Below are 15,052 nucleotides of genomic sequence, written 5' to 3' on the forward strand. Positions count from 1 at the left end.
ATAATTTATATTAGATTATTATACTCGATTATAGGGATAAGAAAATTTTCTACTTTCTTTTACTTATTTTTTTTATTATTATTATTATTATTATTATTATTATTTCTTTCTTTCTTTCTTTCTTTCTTTCTTTCTTTCTTTCTTTATTTATTTTTTCATTTTTTTTTCCACTACTTCTCCCTTTTCATTTCTTTTACGTGAACGCGATTCAAAAGGAATTTAAAATGAGCTTGGATAGAGGATGAAAAGAAAACGGAGAATTGAATTAGTGTCAGTTGTCTTACGATCGAACGAACGTGCACGATATTCACAATAATAATAATAATAATAATAATAATAATAATAATAATAATAATAATAATAATAATAATAATAATAATAATGAAGATAAAAAGTGTTATGATAGAAGTCGAAGAAATTTTGAAGTCCAATAAATTTATTCTTCGAATTATTGGCTTTTGGCCCAGTGACAATTTCAATGATTATACATTATCTCGATTGAAGGGATTTATCGCCTTGTTTTTTATTCTTCTCGGTACGAGTTTTGTAATATTTATACAAATAACTCTTATTGATGATACTATTGTTTTTATAGAGTGAGTGCTATTGTTTATTGAGAATTATGCATTATGTAGTACTTAGTATGACGTTGAATGACGGTTCTTTTTTTATTTTTTATTATTTTTCTTTTTTCTTTTTTTTTTCTTTTTTTCAATCTTTTTTGATACTTGCAGCAATCATTTTCTAACAAAAGATAGAGGAATATATATATATATATATATATGTATACACGCGCATACACATACATATATATGTATAGTACAACTCATAATGAGTTGTCTTTTTTTATTAGGAGAATTTATTACTGACTTCCTTTCACTTTAAGATTAATTAAAAACGTTTATCTTATCATATCTCATATCGTGAAACTTAATGATCCTTCTTTTCATTGTTTTATTTGTTCGTGGAAATCAACGGACAGATCTTTGGTTAATGTCGTTGGATGGTCATTGATGTTATCCAAATGTTTGTCATTTAATTTGAAAAGGTTCGTTTTCATTTTATTTAATTGTTTTTTTATTATTTTCTGTTTTCTTTTTTTTTTTTTTTTTTTTTTTTTTTTTTTTTAATTAAATACATTCATTATATGAATTTATTAATGGCATGATTGTTAATATTCGAAAAAATACTAAATTTTAATTTAAATTTATTAATTAAAATTTTCGTTTTTAATATTTTCATCTTTTTTTTTTCTTTTTTTTTTTTTTTTTTTAACACAGAGATACTATATTATCGTTATTGGTCAAAATGGAAAGAGGAAAGATGGCTGACCATTGGTTAGCCAGACGAGAAATGGCAACGAAATTTCTCACAGTTGGTTATCTTATATTAACTATCACTTATATAATATCACCGTTGTATCTGTCAGGAAGGAATTTACCTTTTCAAGGAAATTTTCCATCGATTTTCTTTCAAAATCCTTGGTATGTATTTTTAATCTTAATAATAAGCAAAAGATTTCTTTTAATTTAATTTACGATAATTATAATCGAATTTTAATATTGTTCGTTTCATTAACTTTTGCCACTTTTATTTCTCTCTCTCTCTCTCTCTCTCTCTCTCTCTCTCTCTTTTTTTTTCCTTTTTTTTTTATCCTTCATACTTCTCTTTTTGATGTAACAGTTTGACTTTATACGCAAACTTAATAAAAGTGAAAATATTAAAAGAAAAAAAAAAAAGAAAACTTTCGTGAGAAAAATAAAAAAAAAAGAAAAAAAAAAACTTTTTGATTATAAAACATTTATGATACTTTAAACTGTAATGTTAGAAACTAGAAGGAAGTCCATAAAGACTTCGATTAGATCCAACACATGTTCCATTGTTCGATATATCCTTTTGTATTGAGTTTTGGACTTTGATGCATTGTCGAGTTGCCATTCGATGAGTTTAGTAGAGCATTGTGAATTCCTGTCACAAAATTCTCTCGAGTCTAGAGAGTTTAATTCGAAAATTAAATCTTAAAAGTGGAACAAAAGGCAAAGACACACGATCTCTTTGTAAGAAATAAGCTTTAATAAGAACAATGCCTTGTTCTTACATTTTTATTATTTTGATCATATATTTTATCAATTAAATATTAAACGTAATAGATTTGTACGTATGAAAAAGAAATTTTTTTAATCATACATATTTAATTTTAATCATACGTTTATTTAATCAGACATATTTCATATATTAAATTAAAAATATTAATATAAATAAATATTATTTACATCATGCATAATGTAAGATAATCGAATTAAATATGAGTATATGATATGTATAGAAAAAAAGAAAGAAAGAAAGAAAGAAAGAAAGAAAAAAAAAAAAAAAAAAGAAAATGAGCAAATAAATTTGAACGTTATATTTCGAAGGTATCAGCTGATATATGTCAGTGAGATTATATTGACCTTATTAGCGGTCACGAATACATTGGCATGCGACGTTGTATTAATACTCTTCGTCTGTCAGCTATGCAACGACTTGCATAGAACAGCCATCTTGTTGCAACAATATGGAGACGATGAATGCAGCCTGAGGGATGTCATTAACCAGCACATCTCGTCTCTAAATTATGGAGAGACAGTATGCCGAGCGTTGTCAGTTATGGTATTCAGTCAGAATTGCATCTGCTCGATGACGATCTGTTTGGCCTTCTATATAATCTTTACCGTATGTCTTTCTTCTTTTATCTTGTTTTTTTCTTCTTCTTTTTCTTCTTCTTTATCTCTCTTTTTTTCTTTTCTATCTCAAGTTACTTCTAATTGCATTAATTTGTCGGTATGCGTTTATTAATTAAAAGAGAAAGAGAGAGAGAGAGAGAGAGAGAGAGAGAGAGAGAGAGAGAGAGAGAGATAGAGGGCGAGAGACCACTGTAGGATCATTATTTTAAACAGAATATAATTGCTCGTTTAATCGTTTTTCTTTTTTGCTTTTTTTTTTTCCCTTTCTTTCTCTTTTTTTTTTTCTTTTTAACGTACGGTACGCGTACGCGCGTATAAGAGAACATATTTTTTTTTTTATTGATGTTATAATATAAAATTGATATTTTCATTGATACGAATTTTATATAAGTAAATGCTTAATGATTATCGCGAAGAAATTATCGAAGGTTTAATATCGTTTTATTGGGAAATAATACGAGACAATAAAGAACGTAGCTTTCAATTATATCGTTAATTATATAATAAGTTTGAAATAATTTTCGATTTAATGGAATTTTTCATCGGGGGGCCCGGCGGCGGGGGAGGAGGGACAGACGACGAAGTGATAATTCAATTTTATGTCACGATTTTAAAATTGCTTTTTTTATTTTTTCTCTTTCTCTTTTACGTATCATATTTTATAGTCACGCTTAATGATTCGAACTCGTCGTATTATATATCGTATTATAATTAACTTTGTTTTCGTTCCTTTCTTTGCAAATTAATTTATCACTTCTTTTTTTTTTTTCGTTTTTTTTTTGTCTCTTTTTTCTTTTTTAATTTCCCTTATCGTCGATCATAAAATGCATATTTCAGAACGATTAATTATCCTCTAGTTATATTAATTATCCTTCTCGAAAAATAATCGAATTGCACTCTAGAGACCAACGAGCGAAAGAGAACGAATGAGAGACAGACAGAGAGAGAAAGAGAGAGAGAGAGGGAGAGAGAAGAATTATTGAGCGATTCTCAGCACACACACACACACACACACACACACACATATATATATATATATACTGATTTACACTCACACAACGCGTAACAAATTTTCTTGCGTTAGTAGATACAGTAAAGTTTCATATACACATTCGTAACTTCCTTAAGGCTCGTTATTTTCCTTCTACTTTACGATCTTGATTGATCATCAAGTTTCAAATGGTTCTCTAAGTCGTCCGTGATTGTTCCCGTTTAATCGGTCACGTATAAAATTGTGGGTAATGTTTAGGTTGTTTATAAGCCGTCCGAAAAAGGTTTATGATCGATGAGATTTCGTCAGAACGAATTTCATTATATATTATTAAATGGAACAACATCATGACGTATTTATCAAAAAGGTATTGACAAAATTATTTGGCGAATTTTTCGATTAACGATCATACGTTTATAGTTAACAACAACAACAACAACAACAACAACAACAACAACAACAATAATAATAATAATAATAATAATAATAATACTAATATTGCATAGAATATATGCATAGAAATATTTTGATAGTATTAACATTAAGAGTAGTCATAAAGGATAATTAAAGAAAAAAATTCATTTTAAATGATAATCAAACGATGGAAGTCTTGTTATATTTAAGATCATTATGTAATGATAATACAATAATAATAATAATAATAATAATAATAATAATAATAATAATAATAATAATGATAATAATAATATTGAAAATTAATGTGTGTAACATAAAGAGAATTGTGTAAGTCGAAGAATAGACGAAAGCTCAATAGCTGAAAGCTTAAAGCTGAAAGTTGAAAGCTCAACCGGCTCCTAGAATCAATTAATGGTGCTCGTAAAGGCAGGGTATAAGCCAATCGACTAATTACGAAAGAGATTAGACGGGATCACGGTATGGGTCGAACGAGAAAACGGGATTAGTCATTGTGCTCTCGTTCTATTTCTTAATTAGGAGAATTCTCTTGGCTCGTACGAATATTGAAAGGAGAAGAAAGAAGAGAAGGAACAAAAGAAAAAAAAAAAAGAAAAAGAAAAAGAAAAAGAAAACGAAAAGAAAAGAAAAAAAATACGAAAAAGAAAAAGGAAATACAGAAAGGAGAGGAGAATTGTTACAATGATATTATTTTTTTCAGGTAGAGAACAGATTGAGCTTGTTGAAAATGAGCGTTGTATTGTTGTCAATGATCCCATTGCTATTCATCAATTGTTATGGCGGAGAAATGATTTATAGTGCAAGCTTAAGCGTTAACAGGGCTATCGATGCCAATTGTTGGAAATCTGGTAATATTAAAGTAAGCAAAGATGGTGCTTTCGTCGTACAAAGGGCTCAAAAACCAATCCAAATGGCTGTTGGTACATTTGCCGTTATCAATCTCAAATTCTTTTGCGATTCCATTTATAATGCAATTACTTATGCTATGATATTGAAAACTATAAGTTAATGTCGTCAGATAAATTTTCTTTTTTGTGCTTTATCTGTAACAATACGATCACGAATTTGACTTTTCAATTGTTATTTAATCCTTTTTAGAGTGTATGTATATGTTCTTGTTTTTTTTTCCTTCTTTTTTTTTCCTTTTTTTTTTTTTTTTTTCTTTTAATTCACTTAAAGATATCATTAAACAAATATAAAATTGCAAATGGAGAATTATTTCTTATGGCGTTTAACGTCATATCATTTTTTGTTTCTTCTTTTAATTTTACTTTATATACATTAAAACTAATCAATATTCAAACACAATAAACATATTGTGTATATATATATATATATATATATATATATATATATATATACATATACAAAAAATTTTTTGTTAAAAATATAAAAGATTCGAAGATATGAAATTATAAAGGAAAGAATAAAGATTTGCAGATATTCTTTTGAATCTAATTAAAAGGACATCTCTTTTCTCTTCTTTTTCTTTCTTCTTCCTTTTTTTCTTTTCTCTTTGCCTTTCGAATTTTTTATACACGAGCAAAAGGGCCAAGAAACAAGAAAAAAGACAAGTAATAACGAGATTAAAAAAAAAAAAAAAAAAAAAAAAAGAAGAAATAAGAAGAAAAAAAAAAGTATAATACAATATACAAACGGAGTATACGTAAATGTTTTATAATATTATACGTCTTTTCTTTTCTTTTGCCTTTAATTTTACATCTTTAAAGAATAATAACAAGATGTTAGCTCGATTTATCAAGATGATGTTATAGAAGTTTCTTTCAAAAGATTAATCTGTTTAACACGTTAAGACGTCGCTGTCTCATCCAGTCTTTGTATTATCCTCTCTCATCCTCTTTATCTCTCTCTCTCTCTCTCTCTCTTTCTCTCTTTCTCTTTCTAATATTATCGGCAAGAAGAAAATATATATATATATAGTTAACAGGATCCAATTAATCTTAGGTATACAAAGATCAAAAAGGAAAATACGTCGTACATGGGGGAGGTGTCTTGATCGAAAGAGAATAACAAAAGTCAATCAGCTGATTTTGAATTAAAGTGCCGAGTTCTATTATCCATTATGGGTGGAGAATTAAAATATTAAACTTTTAATGCTTCCTTATTATAATCCTTCTTTTTCCTTTTTTCTTTTCTTTTCTTTTTTTTTTTTTTTTTTGTTTCTTCCTTCCTTTTTTTTTTTTCCTTCTCATTCTCCCCGGAAAGTTCGTAATAATTTATATACTTAAACTTCTTTTTAAAAGGTTGCCACGGTGGATTGGGTTAATGAAAGATCTCTTTAAGAGAGAACACGTAGGAAAAATAAAGATTAAAAAAGAAGAAGAAGAGAAAAGACAAAAAGAGAATTAAAAAAAGTGGAAAAGAAAAATTAATCATTCAAAGAGACAATTCGTCGTTTGCGTCATCGTTTTATTATATATATATATATATATATATATATATATATATATATATATATATTTTTAAATCTCCTTTTATCTTCTTGTTTGTTTGTTTCTTTCCTTTAATTTTTTATATTCTTTTTTGCTTTTTACTTTTCCTTCTTCTTTTTCTTCCTTTCTTTCTTTTTTATTTTTTTCTTTTTTTTTTTTTTGTTTTCATTTTTAATCTTCTTATTTCAAAGGATCATTTCATATAAAATGGAGTGCGGTCTATTGAAACTCTCAGCATTACGATAATGTCGACATATCCATAATGCAAGCTTCAAGCTTTCTTCAAAGATACTCACGTTTGAGAGAAAGAGAGAGAGAGAGAGAGAGAGAGAGAGAGAGAGAGAGAGAGAGAGAGAGAGAGAGAGAGAGAGAGACTAGAGAAGAGGATGATCGGTCGAAGCTCTCTCTCTCTCTCTCTCTCTCTCTTTCTCTCTTTTTGATATGTATACTGAGAAAGCCTTTCTTCTTTCTTTTCTCTCTCACTCTTCTTACTTTATATTACTCAGATATATATATATATATATATATATATATATATATATATATATATGTATGTATGTACACGCACAGAGGTATGTACCCTCTTCGAAATAAAAAATATACTTGAATTGGAGAATGAAGGAAAAAAAAGCTTCCATATTGTCCTCGTTGAACCTTCTCAACATTGCAATCATGAATTTGGCCTATATATATATATATATATATGAATACGACGACGTAAGCCTCTAAGGATGTTAATCTATAATAATAATTTTTCTTTTGTTTCTTTTTTTCTTCTTTTTCTCTCTCTCTCTCTCTTTTTTTTGCTTATTTTATCTTTTCGATCGTTTAAAAAACGAAAAGAAAAGAAAAACAAAAGAAAACGAATAATCAGGACACACTTCATTCAATCATTATAGATATGTTACATTTATATATTTATTATATTATATCTTTACTCTATCGACAAATTTCATATATTTTATTTGATTTATCATAATGATCCAGTAAATAACAAAACAAACGATATAATTCAATTCATATCGTATATAAGTAGTTAAAGTTAATAATTAATTATCAACGATTAAATATATATATATATATGACAGACGTATATATCATAGAATAATGATCGAACGTAAATTATTTTACATAATATTTAACATTTCTATTACAAAAATTTTTATCAATATGGATATGACAAATCGATCAATCAATAATATTTAATATTTATTATTTTTCGATTATCAAATTTTGAATGAAGGTGTCGAGTATAGTAGGATTTTGAAAAAATCCTTTGAATATTAGTAAAAAGAAAGAAAAAAAAAAGAAAAGAAAGAAAGGAAGGAAGGAAAAAGAAAATAGAAGAGAAAATTCCGACAACGAACGTAATCATTATTACATTTCATTGATGATACAATGTTGTAAACGATAATAAAAATATAATAGCGTAGCTGGATGGGCGGAATTGAAGAGGAAGTTGTAGAGATGTAATAAGCGTGTCATGCTTCAAAGGTATTCAAATATATATATATATATATATATGTATTACGCGAACGCAGAACGCCTACGTATTAGAATTAGCTTTTCTCTTACGTAGGTCAAGTGGAATACAATATGTAACAGGGAGTTGAACCATAAAGAGTTCTGCTTTTCCTTTTTCTTTCTCTTTTTCTCTCTTTGTCTCTGTCTATCTCTCTCTCTCTCTCTCTCTCTCTCTCTCTCTCTCTCTCTCTCTCTCTCTCTTTCTCTCTGTCTGTCTCTCTCTTTTTCTTTGTATATTATCACTCAGAAGCATCTCATGAATAGGCAAACTTGTAAGGTTTGCAAAATCAGCCTTTGGCTATTTGTGACTAGTGAACGAACGAAGCTGTTAATCGATGATTGAAAACGTCTATATATATTTTTTTTTTAATTTAATAAAAAATATATATGTATATAACCATATGTATATAACCATATCTATATTTTATTGCGTTCCATTGTAAAAGTATTTTTTGTATTTTTTTTTTTCCCTTTATCTTTCTTTTCTTTCCTTCTTTTTTTTTTTGTTTTGTTTCGTTTTGTCCGTTTGTTGTTTCTCTTTGTTTCTCTTTTATTGCCTGTTTACTTTGTATTATTCAATGACCGTGCTGTCGTGATACGCGTTGGGTGTAAAGTTTTTTTTTTTCCTCTCCTTTTTTTTTCCTCCATTTTTTTTTTTTTTCGATAGACCCGAACGACAAGCCTTGCGTGTACGACTATCATTTTTTTTCCGTTTTAAATAAAAGATGGATATTATATCCGTGTATATCTTTTGTCGTGGCGTGTGATTGTAGCAAAAAAAAAAAAAAAAAAAAAAGAAAGAAAAGAAAAGAAGAAAAAAGAAATATACGTATTTTATTTTTCTCTGTACCCTTCTTCTCCCCCCCCCCTTTTTTTTCTTCTTTTTTATTCGCATTTTTATTTTATTTCTGTTTTCTTTCCTTTTTATTTTTTTTTATTTATTTATTTATTTATTTTTTTTATTATTTTTTTAATTCAACTCTTCACCTTTGGTTATTTAATATATTTTGACCGTACCCGTTCGACGTTCGTTGGTTGATTCTATCCCAATATTTTTTTTTTCTTCCTTTTGTTTTATTTATCTCATACAATAGTCGATTTTATAATAAAAAAAAGAAAAAGAAAAAAAAAAAAATGAAAAACAAATTGCCTTCTCTATTTTCCATCCCCGAGACCTTTCGATCTCGTTGTACTTCTTTTTTATTTTTCTTTTTTCTTTTTCTTTTTTTTACAATTTTAACCAAAAAAAAGAATAAAGAACGAGAAAGAAACGATTAGACCTGAAAGAGTCTTGAGGAAGAAAGAAAAAAAAAAAAAAAAAAGCAAAGAAAGAAGAGTAATTCATATTTAAAATCGTACGATAACACTTTCGGTTCACCCAGTATAATTTTCTGTTGAAAGTGCGGGAATGTGTGAAGGATCCGGAGGGTTGGTAGAAAGGGATGAAAAGCTTTCGTCCCAGATTACGGGTGGATCAATTAAACGAGAACTCGAAACGCGTTGGTTACACGTACCCTATGTACATCTATGTATAAGCTTTCGTATCGACTAACAATGAAAATACATAATAGCTAAAGTGTGTTCACAATGACTGTACTATACTTCATCGACGATGTAGAACGGATGTAATAAAAGAAAAAGTTATAGATTTTCTTTTGGCTTCTTTTAATACATTCGGATGTCGTTTAATGATCGAAAAAAAAAATCGAACGATTTATATTCGTTCGTTGTAGATATAGTATTTGTTACTGGGGTCATCGAAAATGTTTGAATTTATTTATCAAAAAAAAAATATATATATATATATATATATTTTTTTTTTTTATTATGTACATAATATGAATAATTATATGTAAATTATGATATTATTAATATTTTAAATGTGTTAGTAAATTTTAATAAAATTATAATGTAAATAATTTTTTTTTCATAAATCATCTTAACATTGATATTAATATTTTAATTATCGATCACTTTATCTCTCTCTCTCTCTCTCTATATATATATATAATAATTTTCTTATAAATTTTATATAAACAGAAAAAAATTATCAATTGATAATTAAAATATTTATTACTCAACGACACGCCAATTGAATGTAGCGTCTTAAAAATTTCTATGCGTCAAGTTAGAAGAAAAAAAAAAAAAGAAAAAAAAAAGAAAAGAAAAATGAAAAACGAAAAAGAAAGATCAAGTCTCTTGTGAAACGAACGAAACGGTATCTCTTATTTCCATTATAAAAGTTATATACCTAAATATACATTTTTAAAAATAGAAACGACAATAATTGATAAGTCATCTTGCTCGATAAAATTTTCAAAGTAAACGACTAACACGGGAAAGAGAAATAGCGACGATTCTCGTAAAGGAAAGCAAGAAACGAAAAATAAGTTTCTACTGTTGTTGACGACGGCAAACAGCCAGCAGCAGTTCGGAAAGTAAAAAGTTATCTCCCCCTTTTGTTTCGTTCTACTCGAACGAAAGTTGTAGGAACATTTTTTGGCGCTCGTAAAAGAGACAGAGACAGAGACAGAGAGAGAGAGAGAGAGAGAGAGAGAGAGAGAATATATGTACAAGGTGGGTCAAAAATTCGTAGATGATTTTTTTTAACAAATCAATTAATCTTTCTTTTTTGTCTTAGATTAATTTTATATTTTTCAAATTGTAAATTTACTACCTTCGATTAAACTGTAAGTTGGTTAATTTATGGGCTCATCAAATGTCTCTTGAAAAGATATAATTGATTTTTAATATCACCTAGAAACTTTTGGTCCACTTTGAAACTTTGGGGCTGCTCTGTATATATAGCAAACTTTTCTCTCTCTCTCTCTCTCTCTCTCTCTCTCTCTCTCTTTCTCTCTCTCGCACTCTTTCTCTCTCTCGTACTCTTTCTCTCTATCTCTCTTTCTATTTCATGAAATGGTGAATAAATTATACAGTCGGCGTTCTCGTAGATCTTCGAAACTTCATGGGAAGTTCGAGGTCGGTTGATGAGGGAGGATTGAAAGGGATGGTATGCTAAGATATATAGGGGATGAGTAAATAAATATCTGGTAGAAGAAGTAAAAGTAGAAGAAGAAGAGAAAGAAGAGAAATGATAAAGTAATTTGCATAAATAATAACAGCTAAAAGATATAAATTTTTGTCGAGAAAGACTAAAATTTTCGAAAGGACGAGTCATTAAACAGAAAATAGGGTATTTCTATATATTAAGAAATGGTTGATCTGTCTCTCTCACTCTTTCTCTCATTCTCTTTTATTCTCTCTCATTCTCTCTTTCTATCCAGATTTTGATAGATCCTCATCTTCATTTTCGTATCGCATTCTTGTTACCTAACGAGACTTCATCTTTATGCATGAATTTTTGGGAAGAAGGGGAAAGGCAGGAAACAGGTACGATGGAGAGAAAGAGAGAGAGAGAGAGAGAGAGAGAGTGTGAGGGCCTATGTAAGCAACGAGGCCATTGGAATTTCTGTCATCGAAATAATTTGCGTGCTTAAAACTCTCTCTCTCTCTCACGTTGGTAACCAGTGTCGACTGGCAATTAGTTTGTAGTGGTAAGAAACAGAGACAAAGACAGAGAGAGAGAGAGAGAGAGAGAGAGAGAGAGAGAGAGAGAGAGAGAGAGAGAGAGAGAGAGAGAGAGACAGTTTCAGAAAGCCCTGAAACGGCTTAGCTTGAGTGGCAATAAAGAATTAGCTTACGTTGATAAGCCACGATTATTTTCACCAAAAGTAGGATCATACGTACTCGTCGGCAAAATTATATCTGGGATCATTTTAGGATAGTATTTGTCATAGTTATGAAAATTTTTGAATACGGCAAAGGGATCATGTTCCAACGGTTATAATATCTCAGAAACTAATATATATTAAAATAATTAAACAATATTTTACAACTTGATTAAAATCGTTCGTCGAGATTATTTCTTTTCTTTTTTTTTCTCTCTTGCTTTATTTTTTTCTTTTTTTATTTCTAATACGTGACCATTTGTACCGTCACTATACACAAGGGGAATCGTTGGATAATCCTTTTGGGTAATCATTTGTTCAAGTGATCATAGCTATATCAATATAATTAAGATACGCTCTACGGTGACTATTATTTGTCTTTGTCAGAAAATACACGTAAATCATAAGTATATATGGATATATATATATATATATATATATATATATATATATATATCTGTGTTTGTAGTGGTGACATATCATTATGTTCGATCAGTACATCGGTGACATCAATGTTCTTGGGCCCGGTTAGCCCCTTTGTTCGAAGGGTAGTTGTCTTCTCATCGGATAGAGAGGCTGAATGAGATAGAGCGAGAGCGAGAGCGAGAGCGAGAGAGAGAGAGAGAGAGAGAGAGAGAGAGAGAGAGAGAGAGAGTATGTCGCTTACCAACTCACCAAACCCCTTTATCTAGCTTTCCCGTGGGGCAGGCTTGGAACTGGCCTCCATTCGACTAAGAGCGAATATATGCCTCGTATATGTTTATATACATGTACATGTACATCAATATAAACGTATACACATATCCCTCTTCTTCCCTAACTCAACCCAAACCCACACACACACACATATATATATATATCACGTATAAGTGAGAGAAGAGAACGACTACAAAGCATAGCGCTTTGGAGAAAGATCGAGCCTTGGAGTCACGTATATGGGGTATGGATCTCTGCCGTTAAGAAGAAAGGGTAAAAAAGAAAGAAAGAAAGAGATAGATGGAGAAAAGTAGAGTGATGTGCCAAACGCCTAAGGGCGTGAAAGTAGAGAGAGAGAGAGAGAGAGAGAGAGAGAGAGAGAAAAAGAAAGAATTTGCTACAGAAGTGAGTGTATATATGGGTTGGTAGAAACGGTTTAAGAGGGTTGCAGCTGCAGACGACAACGACCGATCGACCGACCGACCGACCGACCGACCAACCGACCTACCGACCAACCACAACTCACCCTTTTTCGCTTTCACTCATTCTCGACATATCGACGGTGTTCAATCTGAATCCCCATCTGTCTGACACATAGACGGTTATATCACTTGACTTTCTCATAACTTATAGACGAACTTTTTCGTCCTCGTCTTTTTCGTTCTCTTTACCCCCCCCCTCTCTCTTTTTCCCCCCTTTCTTCCTCTTTTTCGTTTGCTTTTTTCTCTTTTTTTTTCGTTTTTTTTTTTTTACTTTTCTCGTTACTATTTAATCGATTTGTCTATCCGACGCCGACACTTTTTTTCGCGAAGATTACCGAATTATATTTAGCATTGAAGCTTCTGCATTATTTTTTTCGATCTATCCTTTTCTTCTCTTCTTCTTCTTCTTCTTCTTCTTCTTCTTCTTCTTCTTTTTTGTTTCTCTTTCTTTTGAGTTTATTCGTTTTTCTATGTATTTTCTTTTTCTTTCTCTCTTTTTCCTTTTTCTTTTCTTTCGTCGTGAAGGCTGACTCTTCCGTCTTGAAAACTTTCTTTAACCTACGATAAGACTTTCTTTGCCTTTTCAGGCTTCCTTCCTATTTTCTTTTTCGTTTATTTATATATATATATATATATATATATATATATATATATATATATATACATACATATGTACATACATATATAATGTTTACGTAAGTATGTATATATAAATATGCATGTGTATGTCTGTATATTTATTCGATACTTACCGATAAGTTTAAACTTTATCCATTTAGCTGTTTAGAGTCGTATATAACACAGAAACACCGTACATAATACGAACACACGTTACAAATACATCCACACAAAATTGTGGATTCTCATCCTTAAGTAGATTTTCTACCCTTTTTCGAATCGATTTTCTCTTTCTCTTTTTCCTTCTTTTTTCTCCTTTTCTATCCCTTTTTCTTTCTCCTTCTCTTTTCTTTTCTCCTTCCTCCTCCCCCTGTCTTTTCCACTTTCTCGATGTTCTCTCTCGATTTGTACCTTACGCTCTTTGCGAATGCAGCCCGGTATCTCGCACATTCCGGACGATTTACGTTCCCCCATTGTTTACGATTTAAGAGTTTTCGAAGGACTTAATGCTTGGCAGGAACTGGCCGTTCCTTTTGGATTACTATAATGTGGCCATTTTCAAAAGGTTAACTATCATCTCAGTCGATTTTCATCATTCTTTCCTTTTTTACTTTCCGATCGAAAAACCCATTCCACCCCATATCTTTTCTCTTTCTTTTTTCGTTTCGTTTCGTTTTTTCGCTTTCTTTTTTTAATTTTTTTTTCGTTTTTTTCCTTTCTTTTTTTTTTTTCTGTACACGATACAAATCATAAGTCATTAAGGGCTTTGTAATTTTAACAATTCGAAATTGCACTCTATTAATTTTTTCTAAATTTTATATACTATTCATTAGGACGAATATGAACGAATACATTTTTTTTTCATTTTCTCTTTTTCCTTGTTTTTCCTTTTTCTTTTTTTCTTTTTTTATCTGCTCTTCTTCTTCTTCTTCTTCTTTGATTTAGAATCGTGGTTTAGAGCAATGGATTCACTTGTTAGACGAATTTTTAATGGATAGCCGATGGGGTTGTTAAAATCGAGGTCACGTACGATTCGATAGACCAAGTTTCAAGCTTTCCAAGAGTTTTGCGACTACTCTAGTCTAAACTTTGAACAATCAAGTAACTTCGATTTCTCACGGAATTTACGAAAAGGAAAATTTCCTTTCGATGGATCTATGTTACACAGATCGACTTCATCTTTGCATATTTATTATGACATGATATGTAAGTAGATATGCACACACGTTTACATATATTGAACTCATCTATATATATATATATATATATATATATGTGTAAGAATAATTATATAGAATGTAAATGTAAAAATAAATAAGTATAATTATATATATATACATATATGTAAGATTAATTATATACAACGTATATGTACGAATAATTATTACATTAACATATA

At 29.6% G+C, this 15,052-nt stretch overlaps 1 protein-coding gene across 2 annotated transcripts in view; it reads left to right on the forward strand.

Moving 5' to 3' along the window:
* Positions 1 to 5,248, forward strand: part of LOC124431438 — a 24,788-nt gene extending 19,540 nt beyond the window's left edge. Inside the window, exons 2-5 of one of the 2 annotated variants that reach the window (XM_046979364.1) lie at positions 983 to 1,048; positions 1,281 to 1,484; positions 2,415 to 2,712; positions 4,850 to 5,248. In XM_046979364.1, coding sequence (XP_046835320.1) covers positions 983 to 1,048; positions 1,281 to 1,484; positions 2,415 to 2,712; positions 4,850 to 5,158 — 877 coding nt within the window. In that variant the 3' untranslated portion in view covers positions 5,159 to 5,248. The remainder of the gene's footprint in view (positions 1 to 982; positions 1,049 to 1,280; positions 1,485 to 2,414; positions 2,713 to 4,849) is intronic. The other variant, XM_046979365.1, reaches the window with a different exon arrangement.
* Positions 5,249 to 15,052: the final 9,804 nt, after the last annotated feature.

The sequence above is a fragment of the Vespa crabro genome, chromosome 21 (assembly GCF_910589235.1).
Source record: "Vespa crabro chromosome 21, iyVesCrab1.2, whole genome shotgun sequence".
In the NCBI taxonomy this organism is placed as follows: Eukaryota; Metazoa; Arthropoda; class Insecta; order Hymenoptera; family Vespidae; genus Vespa; species Vespa crabro.